This window comes from Rhinolophus ferrumequinum, chromosome 6 (genome assembly GCF_004115265.2).
Source record: "Rhinolophus ferrumequinum isolate MPI-CBG mRhiFer1 chromosome 6, mRhiFer1_v1.p, whole genome shotgun sequence".
Lineage (NCBI taxonomy): Eukaryota > Metazoa > Chordata > Mammalia > Chiroptera > Rhinolophidae > Rhinolophus > Rhinolophus ferrumequinum.
This window is the reverse complement of record NC_046289.1, coordinates 97588589-97609500: the sequence shown is the minus strand read 5'-3', so window position 1 is coordinate 97609500 and position 20912 is coordinate 97588589. Positions and strand designations below refer to the sequence as shown.

The following is a 20912-nucleotide window of genomic DNA, read 5'->3' as shown; positions in this document are numbered from 1 at the left end:
ATTTCCTACCTAGAATACTAAAGTAGTGCTTGCTTTTCTACTTCATCGTGGAGAAAGGATGGGGGCAGTCAATTTATTCACCAGGAGACACACAACATTCTCCATAAATTCTCTATGATCTGACTTAAAAATAAATACAACCTTGGGGTAAGAAAAGATTTCTTAAATAGCAATAATCATAAATGATTGAAAATGAAAAGGGAAATCATTGAAATCATTGAACGTGACAAGGGAAGCCAAACATTGGAGGAAATAGTTGACACATATACCTAAAAAAAGACTCATATCAGAATATTTAAATAATTCTTACCAAGTTAATTAACAAACAATGTAACAAAGTTTTAAGAATGGGCAAGTGTCTTGAATGGGTACTTCATAAAAAGGAATATCCACATGGCTAAGAGAAAGGTGTTTGACATCATTACCCAGTAGAGAACTGCAAATTAAAACCACAATGAGATATTCCTACATACCCACCTAATGGCTAAAATTTAAAAAGATAGTGTTACAAGTGTGGGCAAGAACTAGAGCAGTCATACGTAACTATGAGGGATGGAGGGACAACTACTTTGGAAAACCACTTGGATCTACCTATTATAAAAGCTAAAAATCTCACTTCTGAGTATATACCCAAGAAACCAGTGCATGCCTACCAAAAGACACATACAGGAATATTCTTGGTAGCTTTTCCCACGGTATCCAAAAACAAACAAATAAAAAACTCTGTCTATTATTAGGAGGGGAATGAAATACTGTATAGCAGTAACAAAAACTAAACCTAAAAAGCACAACATGCACTTATCTCAAAGACATTAAGCTAACTGAAGCAGATACTCATGAAAAGAATACATGTTACGTGATCGCATTTTAAGGTTCAAGAAGAGGCAAAACTAGTTGATGGTGACAGAAGTTACAACAGGTAACAGAGATGAGATGGACACTGTCTGGGAAGGGTCCCAGAAGATCAACCTTCTGGGCACGGGCCAGGTCCTATGCCTTGACCAGGGTGGTTAGTAAAACAAACAGAACTTTAAAGCTAATGTACTTTATACATTTCACTGAATGCATTTTAGAACTTAATAAAAAAAAATGAAAATCGATACACAGCAAATTGAGTCTATTATAATTAAGCAGGAATGACGGGTTTCCCATTGTAAAAGATGCTCTACTGTACTGCAATTAACACACATATTAAAGTTTAGTTTGTCTCTTGCCTCAGGTGGTAAAACCGTACGTATGACTTCACGTGAGGGTCTAGGCAGCTTCACAGCCCTATTTCTGATTTTTAAGATACCAACAGAATGTAAAAAATAATCAGCTGACTTGGATGTTTGGAATATTCTTCTTGGAACAGCACAGACTTAGAGGATTACATTTACTTCTCTCTGGATCCATTCAATTACTTGGTTTTATGTCATATTTACATAGTTATAATATTAAAAGCACTAGCTTACAATTTTGTGATTGGACCTGTTGACAAAACATGAAAGAATCTGTTCCAGAATAAGAAAGAATAGCTATAAAGTTGACGACATAGAGTAATTATACATCCACTAGAAATTAGTAGGTAGAAGAGATAAAGGTGAATGACAGCGTATAGGCACCAATCTCCTCGCCCTATGTAGTAAGGAGCTAAGACACACTGCTTAAAGTTGATGGAACAGGAAAAAACTATTAAAGAATAGTACTTAAGTTATATATTTAATTTAAAACAATCTATTAAAACAAATACATTTCTGCCCTTTTCAGACAAGTGGAGATTTAGCCAGTAGAGGTGCCCATGATCTATATACCATGAACTTAATTTAAGATTCATTTTTTAAAATATTATCTGTCATTTAAAGCTTTAAAAAAAGCATTTGGCATAATTTTTCTAGATATAAGTGACAATGAGTTCCTGTCATCACCTCTGTTCTTAAAGCCCCATAAAAATAAATCATACGTTTTTAGAACACCTGAATCAGAACATTGCAATTACAGATGTTTAACACTATCAATGATTAGTCAAGACGAGACTAAGTATACACTACTTGAAGGTCTCTGAAGACTTAGTAGCTACAGGTTTATCTTTATCATCACTAAGATTATGAGAGAGGCTATATATAGTAAAATAACTTTAGGCCCTAAACGTCTACATAAAAAAACTAACCAACTGCTAGGATGAACAGAAATAGATGAACATTTATTTGGTCTCAGGTGGTAAACAATTTAGAGAAATAATCTTCATTCATCTCACGAAAGCATCGGGACAATTGGGACAAAGGAAAATTCTCAAAATATACTTACTGTTGCTTGCCTGATTTTAGAAGTGTAACTGTATGGGGCTATTTGTGTAGGGGAAGCCAATAGCCTTGATGGCATCACAGCACAAATCAACCACTGATGTTTGCGATGATGGCATATGCTTATGAAAACAAGGGAGAATATATTTCCGCTTACTTATTCAAGGATACAAAGCTATTACGTATCCGGTACTAAGGAATAAAAAGGTAAATCCATTGAATCACTAATCTTAAGAATTTTAAAGTCTAAGAAGCATTGAGAGTCAGTGAAAAAAGACTTTCAGTGTAGTGTTTCCAAGGCCACATATCCTGAACGGAAGTAAGCAAAGAATTGAGTCAACATAAATAGGTACCTGGGGTCGGTCATACAGCTTAAAGCTTAAGAATATGAGCAATCACAAAAATGTGTGGTAAGGGAAATATGGAGGAGCTAAGGAGCACATAGTATGTCTGCCCAAACCAAATGAAAATCTAAACTAAGGCCTGAAGAAGGACTAAGAGGATGAGGAGGTTAAGAGAACTAAAGAATAAAACAGGAAGAGAATACTGCATGTAAGAAAGTCAAGAAGCAGTGGAGAAAGAAGTAAACAAAATCAAACCAAACACAATGCAAATGATTTAAATGCACAGTACTTTCAAGAAACCAAGTTCTACGTGGCCAGAACCGAGAAAAGGCAAAAGGTGAAGCTGCACAGGTGAGCACGAGGGACAATGGACGCCATGTGTGGAGAACTGGAAGGTGATGGAAGTGGATCTAGGAAGTCACTTAGGAGCCAGCTGCAGATTCACATCTAAAAGAAGAAAACCGGGGGGCCGGCCAGGTGGTGGCTCAGGCGGTTGGAGCTCCGTGCTCCTAACGCCAAAGGCTGCCAGTTCGATTCCCACATGGGCTAGTGAGTGGGCTCTCAACTACAAGGTTGCCAGTTCGATTACTCGACTCCCTTAAGGGATGGTGGGCTGCGGCCCCTGCAACTAACAACAGCAACTGGACCTGGAGCTCAGCTGTGCCCTCCACAACTAAGATTGAAAGGACAATAACTTGACTTGGGAAAAAGTCCTGGAAGTAAATGCTGTTCCGCAATAAAGTCCTGTTCCCCTTCCCCAATAAAATCTTTAAAAAAATAATAAAAGATCTGGATCAGCCTAATGGCAGTAGAAACAAAGATACAGATGGATTTGAGGGTAATTAGGATGTAGAACTGAAAGAATTTGGTGCAAGGATGACTGGGAGATGCAAGAAAAAAATGAATCAGGGATATCATAAAGGTTTCTAATTAATGCAAGTCTTTAACACTTAATAGTGCCATTCTTTGATACTGAGAAGCAAGAATGAATGAGTTTGGTGATGGTGGAAGTAGCAGGAGGGTGAATCAAGATTGCCTGAAGAATATACATATGAAGACGCCTGTAGGTAGGGAGATATATGGGCCCCAAGCTCAAAAGAGAGTTAATCTGGAGATATAAATTTGGGAGTTTCCAATGTATGCCTAGGAATAGTGGATAAAGTGTATAGACTGAGAATAAATAGTGGGTTGGACAGAACCTGAGGAGCAGTATTTTACTAAGAGGCACAAAGTCAATTAGAGCAGATCTGCAGCAAGCCTATCGTGGTGGGCTTAGGGGTAGGTGGCTGGGATGAAGGGGATTTTACCGGAAATGAGTAGATCAGGGAAATAAAAGGCTATAGCCGTGGTTCTCAAACTTAAGCGTGCATCAGAACCAAGTAGGAGAATTTGTTCAGATTGCTGACCCCATCCCAGTTTCTGATTCAGTAAGTCTGGAATTGGGCCTGAGAATGTGTATTCTTAACAAGTTCCTTAGATCTGCTGCTGCTGGCCAGGGGACTACATCTTGAGAGCTACAGGGTTATCGCATAGAATGGACTATACATATGGGCACTGAGAAAGAAAAGACAGTGAGTGACATGTGAGCACTACGAATAATTAAGTGGGAGTGCCCAAGAAGTCAAGCAGACAAAAGCACAAAAAGCTGTGATACAGCAGGGTAACACAGGGTAACACAAGCCTCAAAGAATCTGTGGATTCTGTGAAGTAAAACAACAGGCTGAATACAGCATTTGGGACTGAAGAGGAAAATGACTTCACATCCTGACCGGAAAGTATAAAGGGAAAAATAGCTAGTTTCAACTCGAGAGGGTTATAGGGGAATATGTCTTCTGGAAAGAATTGGGTTTCAGTTTCAAATTGAGTTCCAAATAAGGTTAATTTAATTAAAACAAGAAATCAGGTTTTAAGCTATCAAATTGGAAATTTAAAAAACAGTAACATCACGATTGGGATGGATTCAGTTTCTTTCACACTAAAAAAAAATTTTTTTAAAGCACATTTCAGTTTCTGGACTTTATGATTAAACATTTAAAAAATGACATTCTCTGATTTAATCACTAACATTTTAAATTCTAAAATAAATTAATTATTTAAAAGAAAATGGAAGATATATACCAATACTATACAGCCATATAAAGCGAAAAATAAAAATCCCTCTTCCTAACTCCCACCTGATATCACTATTAAAATTCTCTTAATAGTCTTAGCTTTCTGTGCATGTACCAGGCTGTATAGCCAAAGAGCTCAAGAAACCCCAAAGAAGATAAACACAAAGAGAACCATATCTAGATATGTCATAGTCAAACTTGAAAGTCAAATCTTGAAAGCAGGGAACAGGAGAAAACAGCTATGATTCATAGCTGACTTATCAGAAACAATGGAGGCAACATAGTTAAAGTGATGAAACCACTGGATGAAAGACCAAAGAACATATAAATTTGTAGAAATTGCCAAACTACATTATAAAAAAGTTGCAACTGTTTATACTCCCTATTGAACTATATTCTCACTCACATTGGATATTACCAAATTCTTTAATCTTTACCAATATGAAATGTAAAAAGGACTTTTTAAAAAAAGTTGGAGTATATAACTTTGATTTACTCGTTCATTTATTTAACTAAGCATGATAGCTAACGCTTATAACCATTTAAATTTCTTGCACTGTGAACTGTTTGTTCATATCCTTTCCATAGGATTTTCTTACTGATTTGTAAGAGCCCTTATGGTATTAGCTACGTTTGTTTTAGGTGCTGGAAATATTTTCGCCATTTCCCATCTCGTTTCCCCCCAAATAAAATTTCATAGAACAGCCTTCTAACCACATCTCACTACCCAAATGCCTCCCCACTTTAAACTATACTTCACTATACCATCAAAGTTGTATTTCTAAAATGCAAATCTTATCATCACACTTTTTAACCTTCTATGGCAAAACTCATCATAAACTGTCAAACTCTTTTCATCCTCATCTCTAATAATCTGCTACTCTGCGTCTCTAGCTACGACAGAATACTTAATAGAGAAATTCATGACCTACTTGGCACCCTTTCTTTAACCAAGATGCCCCTCCCCATTCCCTCAACTCAAAATTTTACCCCTTTCATATTATTCCCTAGGTAAAGTCTCCCTAAACTCTTCATGTAATTTGTTTCTAACTGTACTTTACATATACCTTTATATATAAAACATAAATTCTGCATTTTTGTTATTATTATGTACCTCTTGAGGGAAGGAAATATATCTTAATTTTTTTGTTCTCCTGTACATACTAGGCTCCCAGTAAATGCGGAATGGATGAAAAGATACAGAGACCTACACTGATGAAATGTATTGATGAAAGAATACAAGAGATCAGAAAGTATCAGGGGACAACTGGAAGGATGGTGGTACTTCAAAATGACATGGTTTATTTCTGCGAACTTAAAACCATAATGAAAATAAGATTTACTGAATGATAGAAACAGTATTAACATAGAGCTGACAACAGTAAAATGTTTTATGTAAATATGTTTTAGTAAACCAAAGTAGACTGATGTTAAAGTGGGATCAGTGAGCTTTATAAACTGTGCTGATGAGGTCAATTCATGGCTTTATTAGCTTAAGAAATGTGATCATTACAGCCCATAGCTGCTTTTACTTTTACTACCTTCAAATCCTAGTGCTTAAACACAGATGCAACAGTCCAGGACTAATTACATCATTTGTTTGTGGTTTGTTCAGGGCCTCAATCTGTTTATCCTCCTGGAGTGAAGTCAATTAGGCAGCCTGAGGTTATGAAAACAGCACCACTCAGGAATTAAGTACCCTGGAATTTTACCCCAGGTTTAGGAAATAACTGTATTTGATTCTTTAAGTTTCTTTCTCTCTTCAAAGGAGAACCTTTCACAAGGAGAGTGGTTAGCCAATAGTCTCCAGCTGCAGTGCCTCTGGGATGTGCCAGCTGAGGCCACATACCCCTGAGCAGTAACCAGGGGTTGACCAAGCATGGCAAGGGTACCAGGGCCTGGTCATTTCTGCTTATTGAGGCGTTCCTCTATGGTCAATCTATGTCGTGGAGCTCCCCACAAGGCGCCACAAGGCTCTCACAGCTGCCTCTCAGTCTGAGTCTCTTCCTACTGATTCCTCCTTCCTCTTTCTCTCCTCCAACCAGGTGTCAGACCTGCATCGAGGTCTGTCTGCTCCTGCTCCCCCTCCTCTTTATCCTGCACAGAAGCTCTCCCATAATCAATCTCTGTCCCTTTTAACTCTATATTAGCCATCTGCTTCCCAGGGGACCTCAACTGACACACTGATATATCCTATTCTCCAATTCCAAGGTTTACTGAAATCTAGCTGTCATGCATTGCCAAGTTTACCAGAATAGTGATTAGGCATTGAACCAAATTACAAACGGGTTTTTGTACTACAAAGGAATGTAGATTAGAAAGTCTCTTCAGACTTTAAAAATTTCACCTCCTTTGAGGTGCTAAGCAAAAATTAATTTGGTTGAACCGACTAACCAATATTCAACATGCAGAATCTATCAGAAATACTTACATAACTGTGTTGTCATCCACTAAGATATCACAACCATGAGCAGGACACGAAATAGTCTGAAAAAGATTGAAATTTAAACTATGTCTTCATTCAACAAATATTTACTGAATGCTTACCATCGCCAGGCACTGGTTCTGAGGATGCTGTAACATTTATAGGATCTGAATCGGTCCCTTTCTTTTAATGGAAATGTATGTGCATGAGCGTGTTTATCACCATAAGGTAACTAGAACTGCTGACCTGAATCATTGGTTTTTCAATATAAAACTTGAAAGGCAAAAGCAAGAGATCTGAAAAGATTGCTCAAAAAGTTTAGCCTGACATATACAAATGTTAAAGCTCACTGAGAAAACATTATCTGAATTGGATCTTTAACTGGAATGTCACAATGTAAATAGAAAAAAGCCTCAATTATCATTTAGTTGTTTCAATCTAGATAAAAGTTCCCATGTAATCCATAATCCAGAATGCTTCACCTGTTTATATTTGTGCAAGGGTTAATAAGAAAAACTAAAATAATAATAATAATAATAATAAAGGCATCTTTACCTGTCCCATGCCTTCCTCCATTATTTTGGTAGTTAAATATTCGCTCCAGCACTGCATACAAAACTTATGTCCACACTCAAGGCCAGTGAAATACTGCAACAAAAATACATGGTCTGGTAAGACATTATCAGAAAAATCACTATACATAGTGCCTCAGTAAAGCTCTATTAGGTCACATTTCTCATAGTGGCTAAAATGTCCAATTTGGCATGACTAGATGTTCTCCTAAAATGAACTTCTAGGTGGGGAATGTAGTCATGCGAACACATTGAACACAAAATACCTAATGAGAAATGCATCTACGGTACATATCTATATTTAGGAAAGACGGACAAATTTGTGTTAAATCTAAAAATATGTCATATACCAATAAGCACATGAAAAGATGCTCAATATCCTTAGCCATCAGGATAAATCAAAATGACAATGTAAATCAAAATAATGAGACACCACTTCACACCCACTAGGACAGCTACAGTCAAAATGACCGATAACAACAGGTGTTGGCAAGCATGTGGAGAAATTAGAACCCTCACACACAATGCAAACTGCTGCAGGAACTATGGAAAACACCGGCAGTTTCTCCGAAAATTGAACACAGAGTTACCACATGATGTAGTAATTCCACTCCTAGGTATACACCCAAAAGAAATGAAAATGTATGTACACAAAAACTTGTACGTGTTCATAGCAGCATTATCCATAATAGCTGCAAAGTGGAAGCAACCCAAATGTCCATCAACTGACAAATGGATAAACAAAATATGGAATATCCACATAATGGAATATTATTCAGTCATAAAAAGGATACATACTATATAACGAGGATGAACCTTGAAAACATTAAGCTAAGTGAAAGAAGCCAGTCACAAAAGACCACATATTGTTTGATTCCACTTATATGAAAAGTCCAGAATGGGCAAATTCATAGAGAAAGTAGAGTCATAGAAGTAGATTAGTGGTTGCTAGAGCTGGGGGACTGGGAGGAAATGGGAAGTGACTGTAAAAGGATACAGGGTTTCATTTTGTGGTTATGAAAATGTCCTAAAACTAACTGTGGTAATGGTTGCACAACTGTGACTATACCAAAACCCATATTTAATCAGTGAATTGTATGATATGTGAATTATATCTCAGTAAAGCTGTATAAAAAGTATCTCACACAAATACAGAATTTCATGGAGCTGCATGGAATGTGGCTAATCTAGAAAATAAAATCTTATGGAAACCAAAAGATTTATTCAGATAGCTAACAGTAACATTTTGGTCTAATCTTATATTACTTATATCATTTGAAATACTGTTCATTTGAGGGATGGTTAAATGAAGTATACTATATCCTGTAATGGGATATGATGTAAGTACTTTAATATTAGAGTCTAGAGGACTATATTTTAAAAAAACAAATACTGGTTACCATATTTTAAGAATATTTTATAGTATTTACTACTGAATTATTGTTAAGAGAATAAGTAATATAGGCTCGTGGTTAAAAGCAATTGTTTAAGAGTAGTATGAGTTTATGTTAAAAAATAAGTCTCCCTCACCAGTCCCCCCATCCTGGTCTTTTACTTCTCTGCCCAGAAGTAACCACTATTTCCAATATCTTCCATATTCTTTCAGAAATGCTCTAACGTACACAGGTACACATTGTAAGAGTACCACACACTCTATCCTGCATCTTGATTTTAAAAAATTATTATTCAATAGATTTAATGGACATTAAGACTATGTTTTGCCTACTATGCTACTGCATTGACTATATGTACATCTTTGTGATCATATAAATGTACCTCAAGAGGAATTTGTACAAGCGAAATTATAACAAGTATACATTTACAATTTGATAGGTTATCAATCTTTGTTCAAAGAGGTTGTAGCAATTGATACAGCTCAAGACAATTTGGTTTCTCACACCCATGTCAACATAGTATACTATCCAACTCTTTGATCTTTGCCAATAGAACAAGTGAAAATGCACCAATCTCATTAGGTTTGATTTTAATTTCTTTAATTATGAGTGAAGTTCAAACATCTCAAAAAAGACTTAAAGCTGTATTTTTTTTTCTGTGCATTCTCTTTACCTATTTTGTTCATTTTTCCAAGGGTTTTTCTCAATGATTTAGTGGGGATTTTTACTTATTTAGAAAATTGGCCATTTATAAGTGTGGAAAGTATTTTCTCCAGGTTTCAATTTTGAATGTTCACATTTTGTTGCCACGCAGGTCTTTATTTTGTAGCAAAATGTATTAATTTTAAAATTTATGGCTTCTAAATTAATTAACTTCGATATAAGGAGTTAGGAATAAATCTCAAATTTCACCCCAGATTGATCCAACACCATTTACTGAATAATCCACCTTATCTGAAATACCTCCTCTATCATCCTGTTCCACTGCACTGTCTACTCTTATATTTGGTAGGGCTAATTCTCCCCCAACCCGCATCAGTCTATTCTTCTTTTCCAATGTTTACTATTATTCTATCTTTTCAAATACTTAAGTTATCCTTTCATTTCACTTAGTATTTAAAGTTTTCTTCATATAGATCTTTCACATTTCTTGCCAAGTTTATTTCTAGCTCTTTTATTCTTTTTGTATTTTTTATTCCATTACATTTTCTAATTAGCTGTTATTTGAAATATACTTATGAAATTTCTGATGTTGCTTATGGTATGAGATGCAAATAGTCAAGATACAAATTCTATATTATAGCACTTTGATTACATAAAAAATGCCTGAAAACGTGAAAGAAAATGAAAGAAAATGTGTCAGAGTCCTGAGACTGGTTTTACAGATCAAATGAAATGGATAATAGTTATCAAGTTCAAAATATGGTGTTATTCAGATTGACAATGATTCTAACTCACTCACAAAACAAGTGAAGGTAAATATTTGGAAAATCAATAGTCTAAAAAAAGATCTGGGAAACAAAATCGATTCTCATTACTCCCCAGCAGTGAAGATCTGGCACTAAATTGTTGCCAGATCACTAGTGGAGAGTATTTGATTTTTAAGGCTATAATGAGAAGGGGCATCGGTAGAGGACAAAATATAGTAGAGTAAAATATAGTATAGTATAGTAGAGTACATCAACAATTGTAAAATGTTCTATTCATAATTTAAAAACATACGCATGTGCTTTATTCTTCTTTCAAATAAGAATCTTTAAGACTGAGAAATGAAAGGTCACAGTGGTTATTAAGTGATGACTACAAATAACATTTCCACCTTTGGGACTTCTATACCAGGACCCATATAAGATAAAAAGAAAGCTTTTTATTCTTTAAAGACTTCTTTTCAATAACTTTTCTAATTAAATAGGCAAGACTAAACAAGATACATTAGAAAAATAAATCACAAATGCATGTCTAAAGATAAAGCAAAAACTAACGTGTGATAAAAAACATATTCATTGTGCTTGAATTGCGTATCATCATAAATAATGATACCTGGGTATCATCTTCCTGTCTGTCTCATTCCCTTCTCCCTCCTTCTCCTTTGACATATTTGTTCCCTTACTTACTTGCGCTTACCTACTTGGCTCCCTGGGCCTTTCCCTGACTCATGTGATTAGATTATCTACTCATCAAACTTATCTATTTACATCATAAATAAATATGAACAAGAATACACTAAAATGTATAAAATATTACCTACAACAGAAATTAACGGTCCTGGAGAAAAATACACACTCTTAAATGTTTCAATTATCTCCTCCACTTTACATACGTAGCAACTAACATCAAAGAGCACTAAGGGCATTAAGACTTATCTTTCCTCCTTCAGAAGTTGTCCATATAATTTCCCATATAAGCTGAAGCCCTTTTGTTTAGAAAAACTAAGCAAATAATCAGAACATTAGTTCCCTTGTCTGTGAAATGGAATGAGTTATAAAGGAAGATAAGGTTGGACTTAGATCAGATATTTCAGTGCATTCAGGAGAAAAAAGATTCAGAGGTGTGTCAGGAGTGGGCGACGGAGGGTCGCCTATTCTCTCAATCTTCTACTTTGCCTGTATTTATTTAATAAAGCTTATTCTTCGAAAATACCAATTATTTATTTCATAAAAACGAAGATATTGTAGCCCAAACTGTATTTCCTGGTAGAGTGAGGGGTTAGTACAGCTAGATCTTACTGCTTTGATTCAAAACATTATAAAGTGAGTAACTGTTGCTTAAAAAGTACTCCAAAGTCTCAGGTAATTGTTTTTAAAAAACAGATCACCCAGAGTAGTTAACTCTAAAGATTTATATAAACCTAGCTATTAGAAGCATTTAGTAAAAAAAAAACCTGTTTGCACGTGGCTCTGTATACAGCTAAAGATGCTTTCTAGAAATATAAAGTTATTAAAGATATACATTAATGAAAGGCAAGTATCAGTGTTTGAAGAGAGTAGTGGAAATGGAAATATGGGAGTTATAAGTAACGAAATCACCCATCCAACTAATAAAGCTTCAGTGAAGAATCTCAGGTGACATTCAGTTCCAAAACTGAAGAGGTTATATTAACCTTCTGTAGTAGTCTAAGAACTATAAGGAGTCCTAGTTCCATTATAATTATGTTTTTCATAATGCTTGCCACAGTTTCCATAACTCTTTAACTTACTTCCCAACCCATGTTTGCTGTTTGCTCTCTTGTCCTGTCACTTACATAGCAAAACTTTCTTTAAAAGAGCGATTTGTTTATATTTGCTGCCTTCACTTCCTTTCAAGACGATGACTCTTCAGCCCATGCAGTGTAAGTTTACATCTTACCACACTACTTAAAATAACTTTCCAAGATCATCAGCAAACTTCATGTTAATTCCAAATTCACTTTTCAATTATTTTCACCAAAGCTTTGAGCACTGTTTATCATTCTTGGCAGTGTACTCTCTTCCTATGCCTTCTGTATTGCTACATTTTCCTAACTACCACACCTTCAGAGGTATGTTCAAATGTCATTTCTGTGGGAAGTCATCCCCAATCCAAAACTGAGTCAGGTATCTTTCCAACATGTTCCCATAGCATCATGCCCTATCAAAGCACTTACCATTCTGAACATGGCATTTCACTTATCTGCCCAGTTAACCTATACATTATCTAAGGCAGGCATTATACCTTTATTCTCCATTGTGTTTCTAACACTTAGAATAGTGCCTGTTGTGTTGAATGAATGAATAGTAGGCTCTCCACCATCAGTTACAAGTGCAAGCAAAATTTACATTGTTAAAACTCGTCATGATTTTCAGTTCAAATCGCTGAGACTGTTAAGATAGTACCAAAGGCACTGAAAAAGTTACAGCGGGTATTTGCAAGCAGCTAGTTTCACTACTCAAATTACCTTTAAGACAAACTAAGGAGAAAAAGGCTGTAATAGAACATGAGGAGAAAGGCCAAAAAGAGGAAATCTCGTAAACCCGGGACAAATTATTTGGGTCTTAGTATTACCTCACAGACATTTATAAACTGTAAACACTATATAAATGTCAACTGGCAAAGAGAATCTGTTAAAGAAAAATAATAAAATGGTCAAAACATGAATTGAATGTGTTTTTAATAGTGCTGATTGTTTTTTAAATAGTCAAGTTAGGATTGTGACTTAAGGAGAGGGAATAGATACAATTCTCAGGCTGAAGAATTTGAAAGAATATCTTATTCAACCCATATGAAAGAAAAAAAACAACCTGAGAGCCAGTGAGATGAAATGATTTACTACCCCACGTCAAATAGCTAGTGTTAGAGCTGTGATCAAAACTTGAGAATCTAGAAATTCAATTCAGCACTTTATCAACTAAGTTATTTTAGCTCACTGATCTTTTAATTTCTCTGAGTACTTAACTTTATTTGAAAAAGTTTTTTCTAAGCCCTGGGTACATGCAAACAAATTAGTTACCTTCAAATGGGCTTTATTAGAGATACAAATATAAAACTCTAAGATAAACAATGAAAAACAGTAATGTTAAAATAATATGGTGACAAAAATCTGGTATATAGTAATTACTAGAAAGAGCTGCTTAACTATAAAGCAGAGAATATGAACAAGATAGATACAGTTATTATGGAATTATCTCTTAGGTATCTTGAAAAATCTTAAGAGGTAACTTCCAAGTAACTAAATGTTATCTATGCCACAAACATTCCTAGGGTTACTAATAAACTAAGGCCTTCATAGGAAGATTACATTTACTTAAACGCCTAAAATTTCTTTACTAGACACGCCGAAGTAAATCATCTAAATTCAACAGGTTTTAAGAGGGATACTTTTCCGTTAGTATCTGCTCCAACTGTCACCACCTGCTGTATTTAAGACTCTGTTAGAATGGATTTGTATAAGTGAAAATCTTTTTGTTTTTTTGAAGGTATAAAGAATCCTGAAAGCTCCCTAGTGAAATAGTATTAGTGACATTTTATAAGTGTTTTGGATATGTAGTTTTAAAACTTAGTTTTGAATCTATTTTAATTTGGATGAAAAATAATTCCACTCACTGTCTACCTATCACACAATTCTCCCGTGGTGGTAAAATAAACTCAGAAAAGATTTAGATGTGTAATGACAATTTGGACAAGTTGCTGCTTTAAAAAACAAATGGGGTAATGGGGTAGGAAGAGGATAGAAGAGGACCTTATTCTTTCTCTTCCTTTCCTTATCCTTAATATATTTATAGGTTACTACAATCCCAGACTTCCATCCCAGACCTTCCTTTGTTTAAATAATGAAAGGTGATTGACCCTGTGAAACAGAGTCAGCGCTAGCCTTAAACTACCAGATACTCACCGAGTTAGGGTAGTTCAAGTAGCAGATCTGACAAGGCATATCCTGTGCTGATGACCTTGTATTCATCTGGCGTGTTCGAGACTTTTTACTTGGATTAATTACATGACACTCAGCAAAGAGCTTCTCCAGGTTTCCATCAAAGTACCTGCATTATTTAAACAGAAAGGATGAGAGCCCAGCAATAGCACACTGTTAGAGCTCTCGCAAAACCTGATTATCTGTAGGGAAAAGCAATGAACTGAATTAAAATAAACCAAGATTATAACCTTTTTTGCTCAGAAGAAATGAGTTGTGTGGATAAAATTGTAGCAAATGGAGGTATATACATATGAAGAAAGCAGATCGATTTTGGTTGCTATTTTGATATTTTTTACTTCGTTTTTATCCTGGGAAGTCGAGCTATTAGTATTTTAATAGTACTACAACTAAAACTTAAGGATGAAAGTTGTACTGTCTCTAGTGGTACCTTGGGAAGAGTAATGCTATTTTAAAAGGTTAGGCTATATTTTTTACAAAAAATTCCTTTTATTAATAATTTAAATACACTAGCAAGTTTAAATACACTAGCAGTTTAAACACACTAGCAAGTAAACCACCTACAAAGCATACCTCACCCCACAAATCATTTAAAAATGAAATTATTACATGACTTTCATTTTACAAAATAGACTTGCTTTCTAAATATTTATTTGAAATAATTTTTAATTTACTAGAAAAGGGGAGGAAGGAGAAAAAAGTTTATCTTGAAATGTTTCTATATCAAATATCTATATATTAGCTTTTCATTAAGCATATATCTAAACATACACAAGTAGTTCACTAGCTAAGATATCAAGAAGCATGGTATGCCAAGTACTACCTACAGTTTCAACTAACGTGCAAACTTCTTGACAGAAGATAGTGGTAAATACTTAGCATAATATTTCCCATTAATCCACCTGAGACATGGTCATTGACCTCCTTAAATATCTTAATATTCTAAAGGGAAAAGCAATAGATTAAAAAAAACTTCCAATCTGTGACAATACAGCCAGCAAAAATATTAATGTGAAATCTGGCCAATTACTTTTTAACTTGTAAAGACCAGGTTTCACTAACTATAATGTTCTTTACAAACAAACAGAAGGTTCACAGGTTAAAAAATAACCAATGCTCAGAAGAGATTTCCAGTATTTTTAATGAAGGTCTTGTTCAGGTTTTGTGTCAAGGCATTTACTGTATCTCCAAGAGAAAAAAAAAAAAATCACTCAAATGAGAAAAACTCTCCTTAGACTAATAAATATCTTTCGATAAATAGATATTTTGACTACTATAATGATCAAATTATCAATGAAAATGTCAACACATTATGAAAAGGGAACTCATATAAAATTAAAGCTTTCCTTGATGATTCAGCTAACAAAACACATGGAGAAGAATATTAAATGTTTTTCTACAAATTTTATCTCTAAGAAAGTCTAAGATGCCAGGTTTTATCTGAAAAGTAGAAGCATATGAAGCTAACACTAAATATAAACAGGTAAGTGAATTAAACACCTTTTTATATTAAAAAAAATCATGCTCACCAGACAAACTTCTGTCATTCAAAACTTGACTACACAAAATTAGTGACTCCTATTAGTCTGGTGAACATTCTAGACAGTATTCTATGCATACACAGCAAAATAGATGTGTCTATAATTTCATGAAAATACTGTACTCCAGATTTACAACCTGCTTTTTTCACTAAACATGTAACAGATGTCTTTGTCAATGAACACAGGTCTACATTATTTTTTATTGTTGAGTAATATTCCACTGCAACAATGTCGTACAATTTACCTAACCAACCTTATACTGAGGGACATTTAGCTATCCCACATATAAACAATCCTAGATGAAAATCTTGGCCCATCTGATAGGAGAAAAATATCTAGAGTTAACTTGCATTTCTTTATTAGTGAGACGGAACATGTTTCTATTATTAAGATCTTACTATTATTTTATGAGTTCAGTATGTAAACAGGAAGAGTAATCCTTTGTCTCATGGGTTGCTTTCATTCCCATTTCTAACTTGCCTTTCAACCTATAGTGGTTTTAATTGCCACTTTCAATTTTTATGTAGGCAAATTATCATGCAACCCCACTGTGATTTCTGGATTTCATATTGTTTTAAAAGATCTCTCTACCCAAATATTATAAAAATTCATCCATGATTTAGGCCTTTCCTTTAAACTGTTGATTCATATGGAAATTATTTTTGTGTAATAAGGAATAAAGCATTTTAACCCAAATGGCTAAACATCTACTGAAAGGTGTTTCTTCTACCTTTATGTCTCAGCTTAAACCTTACTCCAATCTTCTTTGGCAGTTCCTCCAACCTCCCCCAACCAGGTAAGTTTCTGTAGGGTTGCATCCTCATGGTATTTTGTACTCCTGCCAACTCTTACCACATTACTAACTCTGTAATCACTGTTTTTGTTTTCTCTGCTAGTCTGTAAAGCCCATGAGGACTATTTTATTATTGTTGTAGCCCTAGTGTCTAGAAGATTATAAGCATTCAATTTCTTTTTAAAGATGTATGACAGTGATAAATGTGAATTCCTCTGCTTTATGTATATTTCTTAAAGATGGCCTATACTGGAGTTTATCGCTTTTGATTCATGCTAGAAGCTACTGAGACAGCACAGGGAGTTGGGGCCAGGGCGAAAGGATGTTGGACGTCCGGGAGCAATGCTGGATTAGCTGACCACAAGAATGCCACCACTCCATTACCCCTTACATAAAAACGTAGAAATAGCTGATTCTCTCCCTCCTAACCAACCGCTTACTTCCATACAGATGTCCAAATCACTATTGCGCGCAGTTGATCAAGGTTTTACCCCCTATAACACCTTCCCGGGGTCGTGGTGATGAGCTGTCCACCCTCTTGCCCCCAGGGTGCAGGCGCGAAGAGTTACCAGGCAACATAGCCCAAAGAGGAAGCCCGCCTTTTTCAAGAAGCCTGCCTTTTCACCCAGGCTGGTCCCCCGTTTATAAAAGCTGCCAAGCAGAACCAGCCCCGGAATCAGTTCAGAGGTCCTTCCTTTCCTCTATGCTGCCCCCTCGTGTTTGAACATAAGCTTAGTAAAATCTGTTTGGAAAACCTTCTGGGGTTTCCCCTCAATTTCTATCTTAGGGAACCCAAAAACCCCAAAGCAGATAATACTATCAAAGAACTTTCAAATACTGCCCAGATGAACAGAATGAGGAGTTTAAGAACCCACCCATATTGCTGGGCATAGTAGGCCTCGATGTTTTTTTTTCTTTTATTAGGTTAAGTTCCATTTTATAAGAAATGTAACATTTTAAAATTTGTTTTTACTTTTATTACATGATCTGTCCAGCAATGGCTATGCAATGGTTATTTGGAAGGTAATGAAATCTAATTTATTTTTACTAAACATAACTTAAAATCAATACTTAAACCTATTTTTTAATCTGTCAACTTTAAATAATATATTTATTGCCTTTCTATGAAATGAATCTACACTTAACTCTTGAGTTTTAGTTGGTACTTGCTGGAGCTTTTCCCAATTGATTATACTTTTTTTCGCTAATTACATTGTTTTTTCACTCTATAGCTTTTTTCAATAATGATAAAAACACTTAAGTTTCCTAAACTTGATTATCCTAATTACCTAGACACAATTCAAACATTGAAATGTATTCAAATGCTCATTTTAGCCAAATCTGCCTCCCCCCACTCCCCGTTCTCCCCCAATATTTGCTATACAGACAGCATCCATTTTCTTCTGGTACCTGTTGTTACTGAAGTCTGTAGTCAAAATAATTTTTCTCATTTTCTAATTCAAATCCTTTTTCAAGTGGTACATTTACAGGTTTCATTCTTGAAATTTAGTAGTTCTGTAGGGTTTATCTTAACTATTTAACTTTTTCTCTTTTGAAATGCCATTCAGGTCTTAAGTACTTCAAAATCCTTTAGTTACTAAGACTATCCTCCTACCTGATTTGTATCCAACCCAAGCTTTGTTAATTTGTCTTGTGTCTACCATCTGCTAATTCCTTCTTTGTTTTTTTCCCTGTCTCACATATCTCTGTTTTTCATAGTATCTGCACTATTTCATGCTATTGCTAATGTGGTTTTAAATGCTGCAAGTAATACCTTGTCCCTTCATTCTTTTTTTTTGTGTGTATTTTTTAAGACTTTTATTAAAATATAGCTAACATACAATATTATATTAGTTTCAGGTGTACATCATCGTTATTCAACAGTATCCACCTAGCACTATACATTCTTCTTCTTAGTTCTGTGAGCTTTGTTTTCCATTGTGGTGTGTTTTTATCAGTTCACTTTGACCCTCTATCTTACAGTCTTCATTTAATTTCCTTAAGAGAGCAAAGAAGCTCCCCCTCCACCCCGTTACTGTCCCAATTATAACAGTTTTATTTAGGACTACAATGCTCAAGAACGTGAGTGGATTCTCAACTCCCCACACACTGTATACCTGGTCACTATTTGAAAGTTCCTTCAGTTTGATGGCTTCTATGTACATCCTTATGAAAAACAGGCCCAAATGAAGAGACTGAGTCAGTGTGAAGCACTGCAATTCAGGCACCTTGTTTAATGAGTTAACCACAGTAATCTCTCTGCTTCACTGACTTTGGTAAACAGCTGTGAAGTTATCCTGGGACACTGCTTCTCTCCATTCCTGCAACCCTTGTTCATCCTTTTGAAAAAAATCATATTGATGAAAATAAAAACAGAATGGCACCGTGGTTTTACCTTCAATCCAGCCTTTCCTCAGTGGGAGAAGGGCAGAGTTTTTTCACCCCATCTCTCAACCTAGATTTCAAGGGCAATTTGAGAGGTTTCTCAATAGAGCATAAATCCTCTTCTCTCTATAGGTTTCTTTCTGTTCAGCCAGCGTGTTTACAGAAATATAGTTAGGCAAACTACCACATAATCAGCCATCTTTGCAGAATAGCTAAACCTTAAGTTTTCATTTTATTTGACTGCTAGACAAGACAGAAACATAGGAAATAATATGAATTAAATTTCAAGGCAGGAGAGGTTACAGCCTAAAAACAATGGTTGTGGGGAGAGGCGACATGGCTGCTAAGCCACATCACTAGCTAGCGTTTCTTTTTGAATTCTAAATGATGTAGAATCATTGTTTGCACCAAAACCAATATTTAATTTTGCTATTAGGAATTTACTTAAAAGCCACTAGGGCTTCATACTTCATAAAAAGACCACTGTTGAAGGAGTCCTTATTTTCACAACAGAATCAGAAAAGCAAACACGTTAAGCTAATTTAAAGTTATACAGTGGAAGTTTCTACTGTATATTCTTAGGTTATCAGAGTTCAGTCCCCCTTATAGGTGTTTGATGCTCCCATTCCATATTCGTAACACGTCCATAATCTAGTGCTATAAGCCTGAGGAGCAAACACACACACACACACACACACACGAAAATTTCTAAGAATATACATCATACACTATATATATTCGTGTATGAACATGCATATATACATACTTATACTTCTAAATAACAAAAGTTTTTATTTCAACATTCTCATGTGGCATTTTTATGCCACATGAGACTTCAATTTCAAAAGGCAACTATACAGTTACAATTATTGCATGCCTTATAGTTCTGACAAAGCACTAAAAAACTATCTATGACACCATCTCTTCTACGGATTGCCATTCCAACTACCTTTTGGCCCCATTAACCTGCTTCTAATGGTGTAATTTTTTCCACTTTTAGAAAAGATATATTTAAGCAAAAAAGGAGCAAAGAAACAGATTAAGTTCATTTAAATCATATGAATAAGAATTGCCATCATATTTATAAAAAGCCAAAATAACAGGAAATTAAAATGATAGTCTTAAAACAGCAAAACAGAACAAGGGACCAGACACACTAAGAGAGGCTTTCCCCAGTCTTTACATATAGACATTGGTTTCAGAGCTTAATTCTCTTTCTACAGAAAGAAGCCAGTAGATATACTATAGTATGGTAACATAAGCAAGTTACTAAGAAATATTGAAGTAACATTTCCTTCTCTTCTTGAGAAGACTGGGAAATGTTTTTTGTTTCTTTTTTTTTTTTTAACTTATAATGCTTGTAAAACTATTAGATCTTAAAAAACTATAAATTGTACGGTTTTAATAACAATTTTAAAAAAAGGCTCCTGAAGTAGAATGTAAATTTTCATACAAATTAAAAGATTCACTGCATCCTTTGTGGTTTTTAAAGCTATTCTTTTAAAAGAAGGACTAAAATTATTTAAGATGACACATATAAACTTTATACAATTCCACAAAACTAAAACTTAAGATTTAGGAATAGAAACTCTTTTTATCTAAGGATGACTTTTGGTTCTCATTTTAAAAAACATCTAATGAGGACTTACACAAGTCTTATTAAGAACTTGCTTTAAAAGTTT

The 20912-nt window shown here is 34.9% G+C and overlaps 1 protein-coding gene across 1 annotated transcript in view; it reads right to left on the bottom strand.

The window, feature by feature from the left end:
• The window catches only part of ARIH1 (ariadne RBR E3 ubiquitin protein ligase 1), a 103230-nt gene that overhangs the window by 25934 nt on the left and 56384 nt on the right, over positions 1 to 20912 (bottom strand). Inside the window, exons 3-5 of the mRNA XM_033107228.1 lie at positions 14476 to 14620; positions 7718 to 7810; positions 7169 to 7224 (exon numbers count right to left, since the gene is read on the bottom strand). Of these exons, the coding sequence (XP_032963119.1) occupies positions 7169 to 7224; positions 7718 to 7810; positions 14476 to 14620 (294 nt within the window). The remainder of the gene's footprint in view (positions 1 to 7168; positions 7225 to 7717; positions 7811 to 14475; positions 14621 to 20912) is intronic.